The sequence below is a fragment of the Bombina bombina genome, chromosome 2 (assembly GCF_027579735.1).
Source record: "Bombina bombina isolate aBomBom1 chromosome 2, aBomBom1.pri, whole genome shotgun sequence".
Lineage (NCBI taxonomy): Eukaryota > Metazoa > Chordata > Amphibia > Anura > Bombinatoridae > Bombina > Bombina bombina.
Genome location: NC_069500.1, coordinates 1,296,167,180 through 1,296,189,800, shown reverse-complemented (window position 1 = coordinate 1,296,189,800; position 22,621 = coordinate 1,296,167,180). Strand labels below are relative to the sequence as shown.

The 22,621-nt window shown below is 40.5% G+C and overlaps 1 protein-coding gene across 1 annotated transcript in view; it reads right to left on the bottom strand.

Moving 5' to 3' along the window:
• Positions 1-1,457: 1,457 nt before the first annotated feature.
• BOD1L1 (biorientation of chromosomes in cell division 1 like 1) overlaps positions 1,458-22,621 on the bottom strand; it is a 539,385-nt gene continuing 518,221 nt past the window's right edge. The window contains exon 32 of the mRNA XM_053700293.1: positions 1,458-2,589. Coding sequence (XP_053556268.1) covers positions 2,502-2,589 — 88 coding nt within the window. The 3' untranslated portion in view covers positions 1,458-2,501. The remainder of the gene's footprint in view (positions 2,590-22,621) is intronic.

The following is a 22,621-nucleotide window of genomic DNA, read 5'->3' as shown; positions in this document are numbered from 1 at the left end:
GATGGACTTCATTCTTTTTTCAACCTCATTTACTATGTATTAACCTTTAATGCTTCCAGGCAGAAGGTTACCATTAAGGATGTTGTGCACAGGATTTTCCCTATGATTCCCATACTTTTAGTGAATAGGTTTGAACAATTTTCAGCTGGTAGCACTTGAGTGATGGATGTCTAAGCTTTATTATGTTTTTAAAGGGACTCTAAACTGCTGGACACCACTGCAATAGAATTACTACTCAACAAACTATTGTTTTCCTCCTGTGCTTATAGCTCTCTTCACTAAGGTGACTTAGTGAAGCTCTGCATTTTGATACTGGGCACTGCCACCTTGGAGCTCATGTTGGCTTTTTCAGTTTATATTACCTTAGATCCAAGATGGCTACATCCAGTGTAAAGATGAGGGGCTTCACATTAAGATAAAGTCTATAAAGAGAGCTGTAGAGACAGGAGAAATAGCAATAGAAGCATGTCGAGTAGTAACCATGCCACTGTAGTTAAGCTTTGCAGTTTAATATCCCTTTAAGTATTTTTCTCAAATTAACATGTCCAGCTGGAAAACTAGTAAGAGAAAACATTATTTTACCTCTATTTTCACTCTAAAAGCTTTTCAATAGTGTCTTTCAATAAAGTATTTTTTGGTGAAACTCTTCCACATCTCCACAATAATTTTTTGAAGATTGTTGTGCATTTGACACAGCAGAGGGAATAACTCCTAATCTTTAACTTTATTGTCAATACTATTAATCAGACATTTTAAATTAATATCTACAAAATACCAATACTATAGGCCATTATTCCAGTAGTGCTTTGCTGTGCATAAGCCTACCTAGGTATGCTTTTCAACAAGGGATACCAACAGAACAAAGTACATTCGATAAAAGAAGAAAATGTGAAAGTTGTTTAAAATTGCATGCTCTGTCTAAAGCATGAAGGATACATTTTGGGTTTCATGTTCCTTTAAAAAGGGACATAAAACCCAACATTTTTCTTTCACGATTCAGGTGGAGCATACAATTTTAAACAACTTTACAATTTACTTATATTATCAAATATGCTTCATTCTCTTGACAGCTGTTGAAGGAGCAGCAATGCACTACTGTGAGCTAGCTGAACACATCAGGTAAACCAATGGCCAGAGGCATATATGTGCAGCCACTAATAAGCAGCTAGCTCCCAGTAGTACATTTCTGCTCCTGATACAACCTAGGTATGATTTTCAAAAAAAGGATACCAAGAGAATAAAGCAAATTAGATAATAGAAGTAAACTGGAAAATTGTTTATAATTACGTTTTATCTGAATAATGAAATCATTTTGGGGATTTTTATGTCCCTTTAAATCTACTACAATATATGTGTTTCCCTTGTGCCATTTTCTTTGCTTGCAGGTTGTCTTTTGCCGAAAGTCTTTCTTTGCCAAGTGTAAGAAATGAATATACAAGACACATTCACACAAAGCATTTCTGGAACCAGTTTATAATTTATGTAAAAAACTTCAGTAAGAAACTAAGATGTTGCACAAAAATGATACACTGAGCAACCAAGATAAAAATACAACACAATGTGGATTAGAAATGATAAGAATAGAAGGCATTAACATATATGATTTGGCAAGATCACAGCAAAATATAATACTGGTATAGAAGAGAATCTGCCCTTATAGAATATATCATCTTGCAATATAGAATTGCTGTGATTAACATACACAAAATGCCACATGAAAACAAACTATACAAGAAAAAAAAAAGTTCTGAAAATATTTACAAATTGAATCCAGGCTGGGATAAATTAAACAAGCACATACAGGTTATTTCGCTTCATTGGTTCCATAGTTATCCAAAAAATGACAACTTGCTGTTTTTGATTTAAATTAAAAAGAAAATGTTATTTAACAGTGTATTTTTTAAGAAATGTTTTGTATTTACAGTTTATGCCTTGAGAAAAGTAAGATTTGCAGCTTGTAAATAGATAAAAATTAGTCAAGAAAAAAAGAAATAATGTACTCTGAATTCTTGGAGCAGACATTTATGTAACTGAAGTACCAAATCATAGTTTAAGTTAAAGAAGGTTTTTCACCATTTTTGTCTAAATAGTTTAGACTTAACTGAGAGCAAGGGTGGTCCATCAAATGTTAATACACAGAATTAATGATTAAGCAAGAATGTTGAAGGGTTATCCATACCATCAAATAATTAACCACCAATAACTGTAATACAATGTTTAGGCACCTATTTTGCATTACTATATACAGCATAATTCTTTACTCTTTTGTTTTACAACCTAAAATTACCAAAGTACTAAACAACAATGGAATATGAAAGTCAAAAAAACTCAGACATTCTGTATTGTACATCTGTTTGAACATTGTAAGCACCTTATGAACAAATGACACTTTGTACAAAGTATTAAATAATATAAAAACAAAATGTTTGGTATTTTTATGGGGTACAGCATAATATAGAAAATATATCTTAACAAAAAACGTGTTCCAATACAAGCACGATTCATTGGCGCTTTGTTCTTTTTGCTGGGGTTTCAGCGGGACTGCTCTCTCTCTTTCTCTTAGCCGTGCTTGTTTGAGGAGTCTTTGATCTTCAACAACAAAATAAAAATGAGGTTACCAAATATGAAATTGTCAAATAAGGAGCATTCTTACCTTCTTATATTTAGCTTATTACTTACTCAAAAAGCACTACACAGAAGGGGAATAAATATCATAGAAACCGTTTATGCGTTTCCTAGGCATTCTTAAAGTCCCCAACAGCTTTTGTCATTATCACCTCTAGTTTAAAGGGATGGTCTACTCCAAAATGTGTATTGTTTAAAAAGATAGATGATCCCTTTACTATCAATTACCCAGTTTTGCAAAACCAACACTGTTAATATCAATAAATGTTTTACCTCTGTGATTACCTTGTATCTAAGCCTCTGCAGACTGCCCCCTTATCTCAGTTCTTTTTATGACTTGCATTTTAGCCAAATCAGTGCTGACTCCTGGAGTGAGCACAATGTTATCAATGTAAGAAACATGAACTAGCGCTGTCTAGCTGTGAAAAACTGTCAAAATACACTGAGATAAGAAGCATCCTTCAAGGGTTTAGAAATTAGCATATGAGCCTACCTAGGTTCAACTTTCAAAAAAGAAAACCAGGTGAACAAAGCAAATTTAATGATAAAAGTAAAGTGGAAATCGCATGCCCTATCCGAATCATAAAAGTTTAATTTTGACTAGACTTTCTCTTCAATAGTTATGAATATTATTTCTGCCATGCACATCATTTTCTTTGGTTAACTTGAACAAAACACATTTTTATTTTTCCATTCCATATTTAGTGATGAATGTTGGGTGATTTATCGATACGTGATTTTAAAACCGAGTATTAGTAGTTTTATAAACCTATGAAAATAATTTGTTTACTAAAGAAATGTATGTGACCATATACATCCCTTTAAAATATCCTATAAGCACTTTTCAACTGATTAAAGGGACATAAAACATATTTTTCTTTTGTGACAGAGCTCACAATAAAAAAAAAAAGTTCCCAATTTACTTCTATTAAATTTGCTTCCTTCTCATGGTATTCTTTGTTTATTGGATACCATATGCCATTTAGTGCTCATGCAAATGGAAAAAAGGCGCTAATATCTCTGCTCTTCAACGATGGATAAAAACAGAACAGAAATTTTTGATAATATAAGTAAATTACAAAGTAGTTAAAAATTGTATACTTTATTCTATACAATCCCCAAACTAAAAGGAGTCTTCATATAAAGAGGGTCTATTTAAAGGGACACTAAACCCCAAAAAATTATTTCATGATTCAGATAGAGAATACAATTTTAAATAACATTCCAATTGACATTATCTAATTTGCTTCATTCTTAAGATATCCTTTGTTGATGAAACAAAAATGCACGTGTCAGCCAATCACACGAGGCATCTATGTGCATCTACCAATCAGCAGCTACTAAGCATATCTAGATATGCTTTTCAGCAAAGAATATCAAGAGAATGAAGCAAATTAGATAATAAAAGTAAATTAGAAAGTTGTTTAAAATTGCACGCTCTTTCTAAATCATGAAAGAAAAAATTTGGGTTTCATGTCCCTTTAAGGCAGTTACAACTCGTCGGTAGTGCTGTGCACCTTACACACATCAAGGCAAAGGAGACTTTTATGAATTTTAATATGCAACTTATGTTTTTTAATTGCCTTAATGTTACCATGAAGCTAACATTTAATCTATGTCTGTTCCATTTGTACGACTGCTGCTTAGGAAAACATAATTTATGTAAGAATTTACCTGATAAATTCATTTCTTTCATATTGGCAAGAGTCCATAAAGCTAGTGACGTATGGGATATACAATCCTACCAGGAGGGCAAAGTTTCCCAAACCTCAAAATGCCTATAAATACACCCCTCACCACACCCACAAGTTAGTTTAACGAATAGCCAAGTAGTGGGGTGATAAAAAAGGAGTAAAAAAGCATACAAAAAGAGGAACTGGAAAAATAATTGTGCTTTATACAAAAATCATAACCACCAATAAAAGGGTGGGCCTCATGGACTCTTGCCAATATGAAAGAAATGAATTTATCAGGTAAGTTCTTACATAAATTATGTTTTCTTTCATGTAATTAGCAAGAGTCCATGAGCTAGTGACGTATGGGATAGAAATACCCAAGATGTGGGAGACCACAGAAGAGTCACTAGAGAGGGAGGGATAAAATAAAAACAACTATTTCCGCTGAGAAATTAAATCCATACAAAAAAAAAAGTCTCTCTCATAAATTTCACGTAAATTGGAAGAAAAAAACAAATCATAAGCAGAAGAATCAAACTGAGACAGCTGCCTGAAGAACTTTTCTACCAAAGACTGCTTCAGAAAAAGCAAATACATCAAAATGGTAAAAAACATAAATTATGCTTACCTGAAAAACATAATTTATGTAAGAACTTACCTGATAAATTCATTTCTTTCATATTAGCAAGAGTCCATGAGCTAGTGACGTATGGGATATACATTCCTACCAGGAGGGGCAAAGTTTCCCAAACCTCAAAATGTCTATAAATACACCCCTCACCACACCCACAATTCAGTTTAGCGAATAGCCAAGAAGTGGGGTGATAAGAAAGGAGCGAAAGCATCAAAATAAGGAATTGGAAAAATTGTGCTTTATACAAAAAAATCATAACCACCACAAAAACATAATTTATGCTTACCTGATAAATTTATTTCTCTTGTAGTGTAGTCAGTCCACGGGTCATCCATTACTTATGGGATTATATCTCTTCCCCAACAGGAAGTTGCAAGAGGATCACCCAAGCAGAGCTGCTACATAGCTCCTCCCCTCACATGTCATATCCAGTCATTCGACCGAAACAAGACGAGAAAGGAGAAACCCTAGGGTGCAGTGGTGACTGGAGTTTAATTAAAATTTAGAACTGCCTTAAAAGACAGGGCGGGCCGTGGACTGACTACATTACAAGAGAAATAAATTTATCAGGTAAGCATAAATTATGTTTTCTCTTGTTAAGTGTAGTCAGTCCACGGGTCATCCATTACTTATGGGATACCAATACCAAAGCTAAAGTACACGGATGAAGGGAGGGACAAAGCAGGAACTTTAAATGGAGGGAACCACTGCCTGAAGTACCTTTCTCCCAAAAATAGCCTCCGAAGAAGCAAAAGTGTCAAATTTGTAAAATTTTGAAAAAGTGTGAAGTGAAGACCAAGTTGCAGCCTTGCAAATCTGTTCAACAGAGGCCTCATTTTTAAAGGCCCAGGTGGAAGCCACAGCTCTAGTAGAATGAGCTGTAATCCTTTCAGGAGGCTGCTGTCCAGCAGTCTCATAGGCTAAACGTATTATGCTACGAAGCAAAAAGGAGAGAGAGGTAGCCGAAGCCTTTTGACCTCTCCTCTGTCCAGAGTAAGCAGATGGAAATGAACATTTGGGGCATTTATTGAACTCCAAACTTCTACATTTAAAGCCTTGAAATAAGTCATGTGGAGAAGTCTTAAATGTGACTCCCTCCACGTAGCTGAGAGAGTAACCCGACAAGCTTCCTGAATCGAGAAAGTGAGAAGATCTGGATCCAAAGAGTTCTGCTGAAGCAGGGAGGACCATTTAAGGTAGAGTTTCTCCAAGACACCAGGGCCTTTAAGAGCTGTTAGAGTTTGATAGATGTATGAGATTGATGTAAGCCCATTTTTAAATAATATCATCCATTTTTCTAGATCTCCCATGGACCACTCCCAGCCATAGTCAGTGACCTGCTTAAGAGCAAAATGTCTCACTTGCAAGTATGCAAATAAATCGTTATTAGAAATAGCGAACTCCTGTTTGAGAGAGTCAAAGGACTTAATACATTTCCTCTCAAAGTCCAATACTTGTTCTAGTCTTACCAGTCCAAGTAATGCCCATTTGGAGAATACAGCTGACTGTATGCCTGCTACAAACTGAGGATTATTTAATATAGGGAGGTGTTTTGAGGCTTCAATGTTTATATGAAGAGCCAATCCTATCCTTCTCCAAATGGAAATTGGGTTATAAATGGAGCTCATCTTTTTTATTCCAATAGGGACCGTGCTGCTGTTGCAATGAGTCAGTGCTACCAATGAGTAGGGATGAATCATATTACTCTCTAAACCCCCATTAGTAATATAATCACTATTAGTAAACCAATCTGCCGTAATTCGTGCCAGGAATACTTGGTTATAGAGACGGAGATCAGGAAGCGACAGTCCTCCGTGCTCTCTCGGTAGGGTTAGTTTAGCTAATGAGATTCTCGTTTTTCTCTTCTGCCAAATGAATACTCGTAAAGCAGTATTAAATGCAGTGATATCTTTTGTTTTAAGAAGTAAGGGAGTGTTCTGGAGAACATAGAGAATTTTAGGGAGAAGGGACATTTTGTACAAAGCTATACGACCCGACATTGACAGTGGAAGATTCTGCCAGTTTTTTTAGCACTTCTTTAACACTAGCCAGTACCGGGAGTATGTTCAATGAGTACCAATTGTGCGGATTATCCGAGATCCAAATACCCAAATATTTGAAAGAGTCCTGAGCAATTTTGAAAGGAATAGATATAGATGAGTTTTGTGGTTGTTTAATCCAAAGCAGTTCTGATTTTGCAGAATTGACGGAGTAGCCTGAGAAAGATCCGAATTTTTCAATTATCAAGAGAAGTTTGGGAATATTACTTTGTGTGTTTGACATATATATTAACACATCATCAGCATAAAGTGCAATTTGCAAGGTTTTTCTTTTAATCTTGATCCCTTCAATCTGCTGGCGAATTTGATTAGCAAGGGGCTCGATGGCTAGGTCAAACAAAAGGGGCGAGAGGGGGCACCCCTGCCTCGTGCCTTTTTCTAATTTTATGGCCTGCGTGGGAGACCCATTTACTATTATTTTCGTATAAGCGTTCTTGTATAGATTATTAAAAAAAGTCAAAAAGTGACCTGTCAAACCAAATTGTTGTAAAGTAAAGGCTATATGATCATCGTAAACCGAGTCGAATGCCTTACCTGCATCTATTGATATAATTGCCAGGTCAGGGGTGCCCTCTCTAGCCCCCTCTCGCTGCCCCTCGTCTGATTTAAAATAATCTACAACAAGGAACACCTCCCTTATTTTAGCTGAGGAATTGCGTTTCTTTAAAAAACGAGCTTGATCCTCATGAATAATACTGGGCAGATGGGATTGAAGCCTATGTGCAAGTATTGATGACAAAAGTTTGTAATCGGTGTTAAGAAGCGCAATTGGTCTATAAGACTCTTTTTCAGCTGGGTCTCTACCCTGTTTAAGAATAAGGGAAGTGAATGAAGCCACAAAGTCAGGGGAGGGGGTGTTGCCTTTGATGTAGAGATCATTAAATAGTGAAGTTAGATGGGGTATTATTTCGGGCATTAGGATCTTATAGAACTCATTTGGAAGGGAACCGGTCCCGGGGTTTTGTTAAGAGAGAGTTTCTTTATTGAAGCAGAAACTTCAGACTCTGTTATTGGGGCACAGATCTGATCCAGCATTTGGGAAGTTAGCCTTGGGTATTGAATTTTCTCCCAAAATTCCTCCCTTTGTTTACAGTCAGAGGTCTTATGTGCATATATAGATTTAAAATATTCAGTGAAAATATCGAGAATCTCTTCAGCTGTCTTATAGGTTTTGCCTTCATGACGAAGTGAACTAATTAGTGAAGAGGCCCTATCGTGCCTAACCAGGTTCGCAAGAAGCTTCCCAGCTTTACTCCCAAAACGATACAGTTTTGCCTGCATCTTTAGGTCTGTCTGAGATGATTGATAGAGAAGGAGTGAATCTTTCTCGTAAAGCAGTTGTGTACTTCAGCCAATTCTCAGGTGATTTCAGTAGAATATACTGATTATAGGTATTTATGACTGATTTCACTACTTTTATTTCTCTTACCTTGAGTTTTTTTGTCCTTGCTATGGTGTATGCTAGGATCTCACCTCGCAAGACCGCCTTAGCTGTCTCCCAGAAAATGGCAGGTTTAGTGGTATGCTCATGATTAAAAAGTATAAATTCACGATATTTAGCTATAAGCAAATTTTTAAACTTGTTATCTGTAGCTAAATGCCGGGGAAACCGAAAGCCTGTATTCCTTGCGGGAATAGGGCTTGGCCGAAAGTATAAAGAAATGGGCGCATGCTCCGAAATAGTGATGGGAAAGATTTCTGCCGTTAAATTAGAATTAGCAAGCCTGTCATCTAACAAAAACAAATCTATACGTGATAGCGATTTATGAGCCCTTGAATGACAGGTAAAGTCTCTGGCCTCCGGATTTTTCAATCTCCAGATGTCAGTGACCTTCAAATTATGTGAGATTTTGTTGAACAGCTTTGTTTCGAGATTATCTCTTTTGGTTTTTATAATATGGGAGCTTTGCCTGAATCTGTCTAACGGATACTTTGGGACCATATTAAAATCGCCACCAATAACTAGGTATCCTGCTGCACATAACATAAGCCTGTTTTGAAGAGCGTCCCAAAAGGATGAGTTAAAGAAATCTGTCCCTTTAACGAACTAGCGGATAAGCCCTTTTCTAAACCCTCTTGTAGAAAAGACAATATCCTAGGAATCCTAACCTTACTCCATGAGTAACTCTTGGATTCGCACCAATATAAATATTTACGCCATATCTTATGGTAAATTCTTCTGGTAACAGGTTTCCTAGCCTGTATTAAGGTATCAATAACCGACTCCGAGAAGCCACGCTTTGATAGAATCAAGCGTTTAATCTCCATGCAGTCAGCCTCAGAGAAATTAGATTTGGATGGTTGAAAGGACCCTGAATTAGAAGGTCCTGCCTCAGAGGCAGAGACCATGGTGGACAGGACGACATGTCCACTAGGTCTGCATACCAGGTCCTGCGTGGCCACGCAGGCGCTATCAGAATCACTGGAAGCATCGGAAATGGTGGAAACACATAAGCCATGTTGAAAACCCAAGGGGCTGTCAGAGCATCTATCAGCACCGCTCCCGGGTCCCTGGACCTGGATCCGTAACAAGGAAGCTTGGCGTTCTGGCGAGATGCCATGAGATCCAGATCTGGTTTGCCCCAACGATGAATCAGTTGAGCGAAGACCTCCGGATGAAGTTCCCACTCCCCCGGATGAAAAGTCTGGCGACTTAGGAAATCCGCCTCCCAGTTCTCCACGCCTGGGATGTAGATCGCTGACAGGTGGCAAGAGTGAGACTCTGCCCAGCGAATTATCTTTGAGACTTCCAACATCGCTAGGGAACTCCTGGTTCCCCCTTGATGATTGATGTAAGCCACAGTCGTGATGTTGTCCGACTGAAATCTGATGAACCTCAGAGTTGCTAACTGAGGCCAAGCTAGAAGAGCATTGAATATTGCTCTTAACTCCAGAATATTTATTGGGAGGAGTTTCTCCTCCTGAGTCCATGATCCCTGAGCCTTCAGGGAATTCCAGACTGCGCCCCAACCTAGAAGGCTGGCGTCTGTTGTTACAATCGTCCAATCTGGCCTGCGAAAGGTCATCCCCTTGGACAGGTGGGGCCGAGAAAGCCACCATAAAAGAGAATCTCTGGTCTCTTGATCCAGATTTAGTAGAGGGGACAAATCTGAGTAATCCCCATTCCACTGACTTAGCATGCACAATTGCAGCGGTCTGAGATGCAGGCGCGCAAATGGTACTATGTCCATTGCCGCTACCATTAAGCCGATTACTTCCATGCACTGAGCTACTGACGGGTGTGGAATGGAATGAAGGGCACGGCAAGCATTTAGAAGTTTTGATAACCTGGCCTCCGTCAGGTAAATTTTCATCTCTACAGCATCTATAAGAGTCCCTAGGAAGGGAACCCTTGTGAGTGGCAATATAGAACTCTTTTCCACGTTCACCTTCCACCCATGCGACCTCAGAAATGCCAGAACTATCTCTGTATGAGACTTGGCAGTTTGAAAACTTGACGCTTGTATCAGAATGTCGTCTAGGTACGGAGCCACCGATATGCCTTGCGGTCTTAGTACCGCCAGAAGTGAGCCCAGAACCTTTGTAAAGATTCTTGGAGCCGTAGCTAACCCGAAGGGAAGAGCTACAAACTGGTAATGCCTGTCTAGGAAGGCAAATCTTAGGTACCGATAATGATCCTTGTGAATCGGTATGTGAAGGTAGGCATCCTTTAAGTCCACTGTGGTCATGTACTGACCCTCTTGGATCATGGGTAGGATGGTTCGAATAGTTTCCATTTTGAATGATGGAACTCTTAGGAATTTGTTTAGGATTTTTAAGTCCAAGATTGGTCTGAAGGTTCCCTCTTTCTTGGGACCCACAAACAGATTTGAATAGAATCCTTGTCCGTGTTCCGTCCGCGGAACTGGGTGGATCACCCCCATTAGTAAGAGGTCTTGTACACAGCGTAGAAATGCCTCTTTCTTTATTTGGTTTGCTGATAACCTTGAAAGATGAAATCTCCCTTGTGGAGGAGAAGCTTTGAAGTCCAGAAGATATCCCTGAGATATGATCTCCAACGCCCAGGGATCCTGGACATCTCTTGCCCAAGCCTGGGCGAAGAGAGAAAGTCTGCCCCCCACTAGATCCGTTTCCGGATAGGGGGCCCTCTCTTCATGCTGTCTTAGGGGCCGCAGCAGGTTTTCTGGCCTGCTTGCCCTTGTTCCAGGACTGGTTAGTTTTCCAGCCCTGTCTGTAACGAGCAACAGCTCCTTCCTGTTTTGGAGCGGAGGAAGTTGATGCTGCTCCTGCCTTGAGGTTACGAAAGGCACGAAAATTAGACTGTTTAGCCTTTGATTTGGCCCTGTCCTGAGGCAGAGCATGGCCCTTACCTCCAGTAATGTCAGCGATAATTTCTTTCAAGCCGTCAGCTGACCAGGATTTAAGCCATAGCGCTCTGCACGCTTGGATGGCGAATCCGGAGTTCTTAGCCGTAAGTTTGGTTAAATGTACGACGGCATCAGAAACAAATGCATTAGCTAGCTTAAGTGCTTTAAGCTTGTTCATAATTTCATCCAATGGAGCTGTGCGAATGGCCTCTTCCAGAGACTCAAACCAGAATGCCGCCGCAGCAGTGACAGGCGAAATGCATGCAAGGGGCTGTAAGATAAAACCTTGTTGAACAAACATTTTCTTAAGGTAACCTAATTTTTTATCCATTGGATCTGAAAAGGCACAACTATCCTCCACCGGGATAGTGGTACGCTTAGCTAAAGTAGAAACTGCTCCCTCCACCTTAGGGACCGTCTGCCATAAGTCTCGTGTGGTGGCGTCTATAGGAAACATTTTCCTAAATATGGGAGGAGGGGAAAAAGGCACACCGGGTCTATCCCACTCCTTGCTAATAATCTCTGTAAGCCTTTAGGTATAGGAAACACGTCAGTACACACCGGTACCGCATAGTATCTATCCAACCTACATAATTTTTCTGGAATTGCAACCGTGTTACAATCATTCAGAGCCGCTAATACCTCCCCTAGCAATATGCGGAGGTTCTCAAGCTTAAATTTAAAATTAGAAATCTCTGAATCCAGTCTCCCTGGATCAGATCCGTCACCCACAGAATGAAGCTCTCAGTCTTCATGTTCTGCAAATTGTGACGCAGTATCGGACATGGCTCTCACATCATCAGCGCGCTCTGTCCTTAACCCAGAGCTATCACGCTTGCCTCTTAATTCTGGCAATTTAAATAATACTTCTGTCATAACAGTAGCCATGTCTTGCAAAGTGATTTGTAAGGGCCTCCCTGATGTACTTGGCGCCACAAAATCACGCACCTCCTGAGCGGGAGGCGAAGGTACTGACACGTGAGGAGAGTTAGTCGGCATAACTTCCCCCTCGTTGTCTGGTGATAATTTCTTTACATGTAAAGACTGACTTTTATTTAAAGTAATATCAATACAATTGGTACACATATTTCTGTTGGGTTCCACATTGGCCTTCATACATAGTGAACAAACAGATTCATCTGTGTCAGACATGTTTAAACAGACTAGCAATGAGACTAGCAAGCTTGGAAAATACTTTTCAAATAAATTTACAAGCAATATAAAAAACGCTACTGTGCCTTTAAGAAGCACAAAAAAGCTGTCACAGTTGAAATAACAATGAACCAAATTAGTTATAGCAACCAAATTTTCACAGTAAATGTATTAAGTTAGCAAAGGATTGCACCCACCAGCAAATGGATGATTAACCCCTTAATAACCAAAAAACGGATAACAATTTAATAATTTTTATCACAGTCAAACACACTGTCACAGGTCTGCTGTGACTGATTACCTCCCTCAAAATGAATTTTGAAGACCCCTGAGCTCTCTAGAGACGTCCTGGATCATGGAGGATGAAGTAGGAAGATTGTGACTGAATATTTACTGCGCAAAAAAGCGCTAAAATAGGCCCCTCCCACTCATATTACAACAGTGGGGAAGCTCAGTTAACTGTTTCTATGCAGAAACAAAAGTAAGCCATGTGGTAAAAATCATGCCCCAATAAGTTTTATCACCAAGTACCTCACAAAAAAACGATTAACATGCCAGTAAACGTTTTGAACATACAATTTAAAAGTTATGAAGTGTTATTAATAAGCCTGCTACCAGTCGCTTTTACTGCAGTTAAGGCTCATAGATTACTTCAGTATTAACAGTATTTTCTGAGTCAAATTCCATTCCCTAGAAAAATACTTCAGTGTACACACACTCATCAGCCTAATACCAGTCGCTACCACTGCATTTAAGACTGAACTTACATTACATTGGTATCAGCAGTATTTTCTCAGTCAATTCCATTGCTTAGAAAAATAATTTACTGCACATACCTCGTTTGCAGGGGGGCCCTGCATGCTATTCCCTTTTTCTGAAGTTACCTCACTCCTCAGAATGTGCGAGAACAGCCAGTGGATCTTAGTTACGTCTGCTAAGATCATAGAAAACGCAGGCAGATTCTTCTTCTAATGCTGCCTGAGAAACAAACAGCACACTCCGGTGCCATTTAAAATAACAAACTTTTGATTGAAGAAATAAACTAAGTTTAAAAACACCACAGACCTCTCACAACGACCTATCTTTAGTTAGGTTGCAAGAGAATGACTGAATATGACATGTGAGTGGAGGAGCTATGTAGCAGCTCTGCTTGGGTGATCCTCTTGCAACTTCCTGTTGGGGAAGAGATATAATCCCATAAGTAATGGATGACCCGTGGACTGACTACACTTAACAAGAGAAAAGGGTGGGCCTCATGGACTCTTGCTAATATGAAAGAAATGAATTTATCAGGTAAGTTCTTACATAAATTATGTTTTCTTTCATGTAATTAGCAAGAGTCCATGAGCTAGTGACGTATGGGATAATAAATACCCAAGATGTGGAACTTCCACGCAAGAGTCACTAGAGAGGGAGGGAAAAAATAAAGACAGCCAATTCCGCTGAAAAACAATAATCCACAACCCAAAACAAAAGTTTTAATCTTAATAATGAAAAAAACTGAAATTATAAGCAGAAGAATCAAACTGAAACAGCTGCCTGAAGTACTTTTCTACCAAAAACTGCTTCAGAAGAAGAAAACACATCAAAATGGTAGAATTTAGTAAAAGTATGCAAAGAAGACCAAGTTGCTGCTTTGCAAATCTGATCAACAGAAGCTTCATTCCTAAACGCCCAGGAAGTAGAAACTGACCTAGTAGAATGAGCCGTAATTCTTTGAGGCAGGGATTTACCCGACTCCACATAAGCATGATGAATCAAAGACTTTAACCAAGACGCCAAAGAAATGGCGGAGGCCTTCTGACCTTTTCTGGACCCAGAAAAGATAACAAATAAACTAGAAGTCTTTCTAAATTCTCTAGTAGCTTCAACATAATATTTCAAAGCTCTTACTACATCCAAAGAATGTAAAGATCTCTCCTTTGAATTCTTAGGATTAGGACACAATGAAGGAACAACAATTTCTCTATTAATGTTGTTAGAATTCACAACCTTAGGTAAAAATTTAAATGAAGACAGCAACACTGCCTTATCCTGATGAAAAATCAGAAAAGGAGATTCACAAGAAAGAGCAGATAACTCAGAAACTCTTCTAGCAGAAGAGATGGCCAAAAGGAACAGAACTTTCCAAGAAAGTAATTTAATGTCCAGAGAATGCATAGGTTCAAACGGAGGGGCTTGTAAAGCCCTCAAAACCAAATTAAGACTCCAAGGAGGAGAGATTGATTTAATGACAGGTTTGATACGAACCAAAGCCTGTACAAAAACATAATTTATGCTTACCTGATAAATTCCTTTCTTCTGTTGTGTGATCAGTCCACGGGTCATCATTACTTCTGGGATATAACTCCTCCCCAACAGGAAATGCAAGAGGATTCACCCAGCAGAGCTGCATATAGCTCCTCCCCTCTACGTCACTCCCAGTCATTCGACCAAGAATCAACGAGAAAGGAGAAACCAAGGGTGAAGTGGTGACTGGAGTATAATTTAAAAGATATTTACCTGCCTTAAAACAGGGCGGGCCGTGGACTGATCACACAACAGAAGAAAGGAATTTATCAGGTAAGCATAAATTATGTTTTCTTCTGTTATGTGTGATCAGTCCACGGGTCATCATTACTTCTGGGATACCAATACCAAAGCAAAAGTACACGGATGACGGGAGGGATAGGCAGGCTCATTATACAGAAGGAACCACTGCCTGAAGAACCTTTCTCCCAAAAATAGCCTCCGAAGAAGCAAAAGTGTCAAATTTGTAAAATTTGGAAAAAGTATGAAGCGAAGACCAAGTTGCAGCCTTGCAAATCTGTTCAACAGAGGCCTCATTCTTAAAGGCCCAAGTGGAAGCCACAGCTCTAGTAGAATGAGCTGTAATTCTTTCAGGAGGCTGCTGTCCAGCAGTCTCATAGGCTAAACGAATTATGCTACGAAGCCAGAAGGAGAGAGAGGTAGCCGAAGCCTTATGACCTCTCCTCTGACCAGAGTACACGACAAACAGGGAAGACGTTTGTCGAAAATCCTTAGTTGCCTGCAAGTAGAACTTGAGGGCACGAACTACATCCAGATTGTGTAGAAGACGTTCCTTCTTTGAAGAAGGATTTGGACACAAGGATGGAACAACAATCTCTTGATTGATATTCCTGTTAGTGACTACCTTAGGTAAGAACCCAGGTTTAGTACGCAGAACTACCTTGTCTGAGTGAAAAATCAGATAAGGAGAATCACAATGTAAGGCTGATAACTCAGAGACTCTTCGAGCCGAGGAAATAGCCATTAAAAACAGAACTTTCCAAGATAACAATTTTATATCAATGGAATGAAGGGGTTCAAACGGAACACCCTGTAAAACGTTAAGAACTAAGTTTAAACTCCATGGCGGAGCAACAGTTTTAAACACAGGCTTGATCCTAGCTAAAGCCTGACAAAAGGCCTGGACGTCTGGATTTTCTGACAGACGCCTGTGTAACAAGATGGACAGAGCTGAGATCTGTCCCTTTAATGAGCTAGCCGATAAACCCTTTTCTAAACCTTCTTGTAGAAAGGACAATATCCTAGGAATCCTAACCTTACTCCAGGAGTAACCTTTGGATTCGCACCAGTATAGGTATTTACGCCATATCTTATGGTAAATCCTTCTGGTAACAGGCTTCCTAGCCTGTATCAGGGTATCAATAACCGACTCAGAAAAACCACGTTTTGATAAAATCAAGCGTTCAATTTCCAAGCAGTCAGCTTCAGAGAAGTTAGATTTTGATGTTTGAATGGACCCTGTATCAGAAGGTCCTGTCTTAGAGGTAGAGACCAAGGCGGACAGGATGACATGTCCACTAGATCTGCATACCAAGTCCTGCGTGGCCATGCAGGCGCTATTAGAATCACTGATGCTCTCTCCTGTTTGATTTTGGCAATCAATCGAGGAAGCAGCGGGAAGGGTGGAAACACATAAGCCATCCCGAAGTTCCAGGGTGCTGTCAAGGCATCTATCAGAACCGCTCCCGGATCCCTGGATCTGGACCCGTAGCGAGGAAGTTTGGCGTTCTGGCGAGACGCCATGAGATCTATCTCTGGTTTGCCCCAACGTCGAAGTATTTGGGCAAAGACCTCCGGATGAAGTTCCCACTCCCCCGGATGAAAAGTCTGTCGACTCAAGAAATCCGCCTCCCAGTTCTCCACTCCCGGGATGTGGATTGCTGACAGGTGGCAAGAGTGAGACTCTGCCCAGCGAATTATCTTTGATACTTCCATCATTGCTAGGGAGCTTCTTGTCCCTCCTTGATGGTTGATGTAAGCTACAGTCGTGATGTTGTCCGACTGAAACCTGATGAACCCCCGAGTTTTTAACTGGGGCCAAGCCAGAAGGGCATGGAGAACTGCTCTTAATTCCAGAATGTTTATTGGCAGGAGACTTTCCTCCTGATTCCATTGTCCCTGAGCCTTCAGAGAATTCCAGACAGCGCCCCAACCTAGTAGGCTGGCGTCTGTTGTTACAATTGTCCAGTCCGGCCTGCTGAATGGCATCCCCCTGGACAGATGTGGCCGAGAAAGCCACTATAGAAGAGAGTTTCTGGTCTCTTGATCCAGATTCAGAGTAGGGGACAAGTCTGAGTAATCCCCATTCCACTGACTCAGCATGCACAATTGCAGCGGTCTGAGATGTAGACGTGCAAAGGGTACTATGTCCATTGCTGCTACCATTAAGCCGATCACCTCCATGCATTGAGCTACTGACGGGAGTTGAATGGAATGAAGGACACGGCATGCATTTAGAAGCTTTGTTAATCTGTCTTCTGTCAGATAAATCTTCATTTCTACAGAATCTATAAGAGTCCCTAAGAATGGAACTCTTGTGAGAGGAAAAAGAGAACTCTTCTTTTCGTTCACTTTCCATCCATGCGACCTTAGAAATGCCAGAACTAACTCTGTATGAGACTTGGCAGTTTGAAAGCTTGAAGCTTGTATCAGAATGTCGACTAGGTACGGAGCTACCGAAATTCCTCGCGGTCTTAGTACCGCCAGAAGGGCACCCAGAACCTTTGTGAAGATTCTTGGAGCCGTAGCCAATCCGAATGGAAGAGCTACAAACTGGTAATGCCTGTCTAAGAAGGCAAACCTTAGATACCGGTAATGATCTTTGTGAATCGGTATGTGAAGGTAAGCATCCTTTAAATCCACTGTGGTCATGTACTGACCCTTTTGGATCATGGGTAAGATTGTCCGAATAGTTTCCATTTTGAACGATGGAACTCTTAGGAATTTGTTTAGGATCTTTAAATCCAAGATTGGCCTGAAAGTTCCCTCTTTTTTGGGAACCACAAACAGGTTTGAGTAAAACCCTTGTCCTTGTTCCGACCGCGGAACCGGATGGATCACTCCCATTAATAACAGATCTTGTACACAGCGTAGAAACGCTTCTTTCTTTATCTGGTTTGTTGACAACCTTGACAGATGAAATCTCCCTCTTGGGGGAGAGAATTTGAAGTCTAGAAGGTATCCCTGAGATATGATCTCTAGCGCCCAGGGATCCTGAACATCTCTTGCCCAAGCCTGGGCGAAGAGAGAGAGTCTGCCCCCCACTAGATCCGGTCCCGGATCGGGGGCCCTCGGTTCATGCTGTCTTTGGGGCAGCAGCAGGTTTCCTGGCCTGCTTGCCCTTGTTCCAGGACTGGTTAGGTTTCCAGCCTTGTCTGTAACGAGCAACAGCTCCTTCCTGTTTTGGTGCAGTGGAAGTTGATGCTGCTCCTGCTTTGAAATTCCGAAAGGGACGAAAATTAGACTGTCTAGCCTTAGCTTTGGCTTTGTCTTGAGGCAGGGCGTGGCCCTTACCTCCTGTAATGTCAGCGATAATTTCTTTCAAACCGGGCCCAAATAAAGTTTGCCCCTTGAAAGGTATATTAAGTAATTTGGACTTAGAAGTTACATCAGCTGACCAGGATTTTAGCCACAGCGCCCTACGTGCCTGAATGGCGAATCCTGAGTTCTTAGCCGTAAGTTTGGTTAAATGTACTACGGCCTCCGAAATGAATGAATTAGCTAGTTTAAGGACTCTAAGCCTGTCCGTAATGTCGTCCAGCGTAGCTGAACCAAGGTTCTCTTCCAGAGACTCAATCCAAAATGCTGCCGCAGCCGTAATCGGCGCGATGCATGCAAGGGGTTGCAATATAAAACCTTGTTGAACAAACATTTTCTTAAGGTAACCCTCTAATTTTTTATCCATTGGATCTGAAAAAGCACAGCTATCCTCCACCGGGATAGTGGTACGCTTAGCTAAAGTAGAAACTGCTCCCTCCACCTTAGGGACCGTTTGCCATAAGTCCCGTGTGGTGGCGTCTATTGGAAACATCTTTCTAAATATTGGAGGGGGTGAGAACGGCACACCGGGTCTATCCCACTCCTTAGTAACAATTTCAGTTAGTCTCTTAGGTATAGGAAAAACGTCAGTACTCGCCGGTACCGCAAAGTATTTATCCAACCTACACAATTTTTCTGGTATTGCAACAGTGTTACAATCATTAAGAGCCGCTAAAACCTCCCCTAGTAATACACGGAGGTTCTCCAATTTAAATTTAAAATTTGAAATATCTGAATCCAATCTGTTTGGATCAGAACCATCACCCACAGAATGAAGCTCTCCGTCCTCCGACATGGCCCTAGTATTATCAGCGCACTCTGTTCTCACCCCAGAGTGATCACGCTTGCCTCTTAGTTCTGGTAATTTAGCCAAAACTTCAGTCATAACAGTAGCCATATCTTGTAATGTTATCTGTAATGGCCGCCCAGATGTACTAGGCGCCATAATATCACGCACCTCCCGGGCGGGAGATGCAGGTACTGACACGTGAGGCGAGTTAGTCGGCATAACTCTCCCCTCGCTGTTTGGTGAAATTTGTTCAATTTGTACAGATTGGCTTTTATTTAAAGTAGCATCAATACAGTTAGTACATAAATTTCTATTGGGCTCCACCTTGGCATTGGAACAAATGACACAGATATCTTCCTCTGAATCAGACATGTTTAACACACTAGCAATAAACTTGCAACTTGGTTACAATCTTATTTAACAAAAATGTACTGTGCCTCAAAGAAGCACTAAACGATTAAATGACAGTTGAAATAATGAACTGAAAGACAGTTATAGCATCAATCCTTAAAAACAACACAACTTTTAGCAAAGGTTTGTTCCCATTAGTAAAGTAACAATAATTAAATTTGAAAAATAAATATTACAGAGCAACGTTTTTTAATCACAGTCAATATATAAGTCTCACAGCTCTGCTGAGAGAATCTACCTCCCTCCGAAGAAGTTTGAAGACCCCTGAGATCTGTTAGAGATGAACCGGATCATGCAGGAAATACAAGAGTAACTGACTGGAATTTTTTGATGCGTAGCAAAGAGCGCCAAAAACGGCCCCTCCCCCTCACACACAGCAGTGAGAGAGAAACGAAACTGTCACAATTAAAACAAGCAACTGCCAAGTGGAAAAATAATGCCCAAATATTTATTCACTCAGTACCTCAGAAAATGCAAACGATTCTACATTCCAGCAAAAACGTTTAACATAATAAATACCTATTAAAAGGTTTAATGTACTTTTAACAGAGTAATTCCGGTGAAATACCATCCCCAGAATACTGAAGTGTAGAGTATACATACATGTCATTATAACGGTATGGCAGGATTTTCTCATCAATTCCATTCAGAAAATAAAAACTGCTACATACCTCAATGCAGATTCATCTGCCCGCTGTCCCCTGATCTGAAGCTTTTACCTCCCTCAGATGGCCGAGAAACAGCAATATGATCTTAACTACTCCGGTTAAAATCATAGTAAAAACTCTGGTAGATTCTTCTTCAAACTCTGCCAGAGAGGCAATAACACGCTCCGGTGCTATTGTAAAATAACAAACTTTTGATTGAAGTTATAAAAACTAAGTATAATCACCATAGTCCTCTCACACATCCTATCTAGTTGCTGGGTGCAAGAGAATGACTGGGAGTGACGTAGAGGGGAGGAGCTATATGCAGCTCTGCTGGGTGAATCCTCTTGCATTTCCTGTTGGGGAGGAGTTATATCCCAGAAGTAATGATGACCCGTGGACTGATCACACATAACAGAAGAAACAATGAATATCAGGAAGATTAGCAATCTTTCTGTGAAAAAGAACAGAAAGAGCAGAGATTTGTCCTTTCAAGGAACTTGCAGACAAACCTTTATCCAAACCATCCTGAAGAAACTGTAAAATTCTAGGAATTCTAAAAGAATGCCAGGAGAATTTATGAGAAGAACACCAAGAAATGTAAGTCTTCCAGACTCGATAATAAATCCTTCTAGACACAGATTTACGAGCCTGTAACATAGTATTAATTACTTAGTCAGAGAAACCTCTATGACTAAGAATCAAGCGTTCAATTTCCATACCTTCAAATTTAATGATTTGAGATCCTGATGGAAAAAAGGGCCTTGAGATAGAAGGTCTGGTCTTAATGGAAGAGTCCAAGGTTGGCAACTGGCCATCCAAATGAGATCCGCATACCAAAACCTGTGAGGCCATGCTGGAGCCACCAGCAGTACAAACGAACGTTCCATTAGAATTTTGGAAATCACTTTTGGAAGAAGAACTAGAGGCGGAAAGATATAGGCAGGATGATAATTCCAAGGAAGCGACAACGCGTCCACTGCCTCCGCCTGAGGATCCCTGGATCTGGACAGATACCTGAGAAGTTTCTTGTTTAGATGAGAGGCCATCAGATCTATTTCTGGAAGTCCCCAGATTTGAACAATCTGAACAAATACCTCTGGTTGAAGGGACCATTCGCCCGGATTTAACGTCTGGCGACTGAGATAATCCGCTTCCCAATTGTCTACACCTGGGATGTGAACCGCAGAGATTAGACAGGAGCTGGATTCCGCCCATACAAGTATCCGAAATACTTCTTTCATAGCCTGAGGACTGTGAGTCCCACCCTGATGATTGACATATGCCACGGTTGTGACATTGTCTGTCTGAAAACAAATAAACGATTCTTTCTTCAGAAGAAGCCAGAACTGAAGAGCTCTGAAAATCGCATTGATTGGTAATCTCGCCTCCTGAGATTCCCAAACCCCCTGCGCTGTCAGAGATCCCCATACAGCTCCCCAACCTGACAGACTCGCATCTGTTGAGATCACAGTCCAGGATGGACGAACAAAAGAAGCCCCTTCAACTAAACAATGGTGATCTATCCACCACGTCAGAGAGTGTCGTACATTGCGATTTAAGGATATTAATTGTGATATCTTTGTATAATCCCTGCACCATTGGTTCAGCATACAAAGCTGAAGAGGTCGCATGTGAAAACGAGCAAAGGGGATCGCGTCCGATGCAGCAGTCATGAGACCTAGAATTTCCATGCATAAAGCTACCGAAGGGAATGATTGAGACTGAAGGTTTCGACAGGCTGAAACCAATTTCAGACGTCTCTTTTCTGTTAGAGACAAGGTCATGGACACTGAATCTATTTGAAAACCCAAAAAGGTTACCTTTGTCTGAGGAATCAACGAACTCTTTGGTAAATTGATCCTCCAACCATGTCTTTGAAGAAACGACACAAGTTGATTCGTATGAGATTCTGCAGAATGTGAAGACTGAGCAAGTACCAAGATATCGTCCAAATAAGGAAATACCGCAATACCCTGTTCTCTGATTACAGAGAGAAGGGCACCGAGAACCTTTGAAAAGATCCTTGGAGCTGTTGCTAGGCCAAACGGAAGGGCCACAAACTGGTAATGCTTGTCTAGAAAAGAGAATCTCAGAAACTGAAAGTGATCTGGATGAATTGGAATATGAAGATATGCATCCTGTAAATCTATTGTGGACATATAATGCCCTTGCTGAACAAAAGGCAGAATAGTCCTTATAGTTACAATTTTGAATGTTGGTATCCTTACATAACGATTCAATATCTTTAAATCCAGAACTGGTCTGAAGGAATTCTCCTTCTTTGGTACAATGAATAGATTTGAGTAAAACCCCAGACCCTGTTCCAGAACTGGAACTGGCACAATTACTCCAGCCAACTCGAGATCTGAAACACATTTCAAAAATGCCTGAGCCTTCACTGGGTTTATTGGAATGCGAGAGAGAAAAAATCTCTTCGCAGGCGGCCTT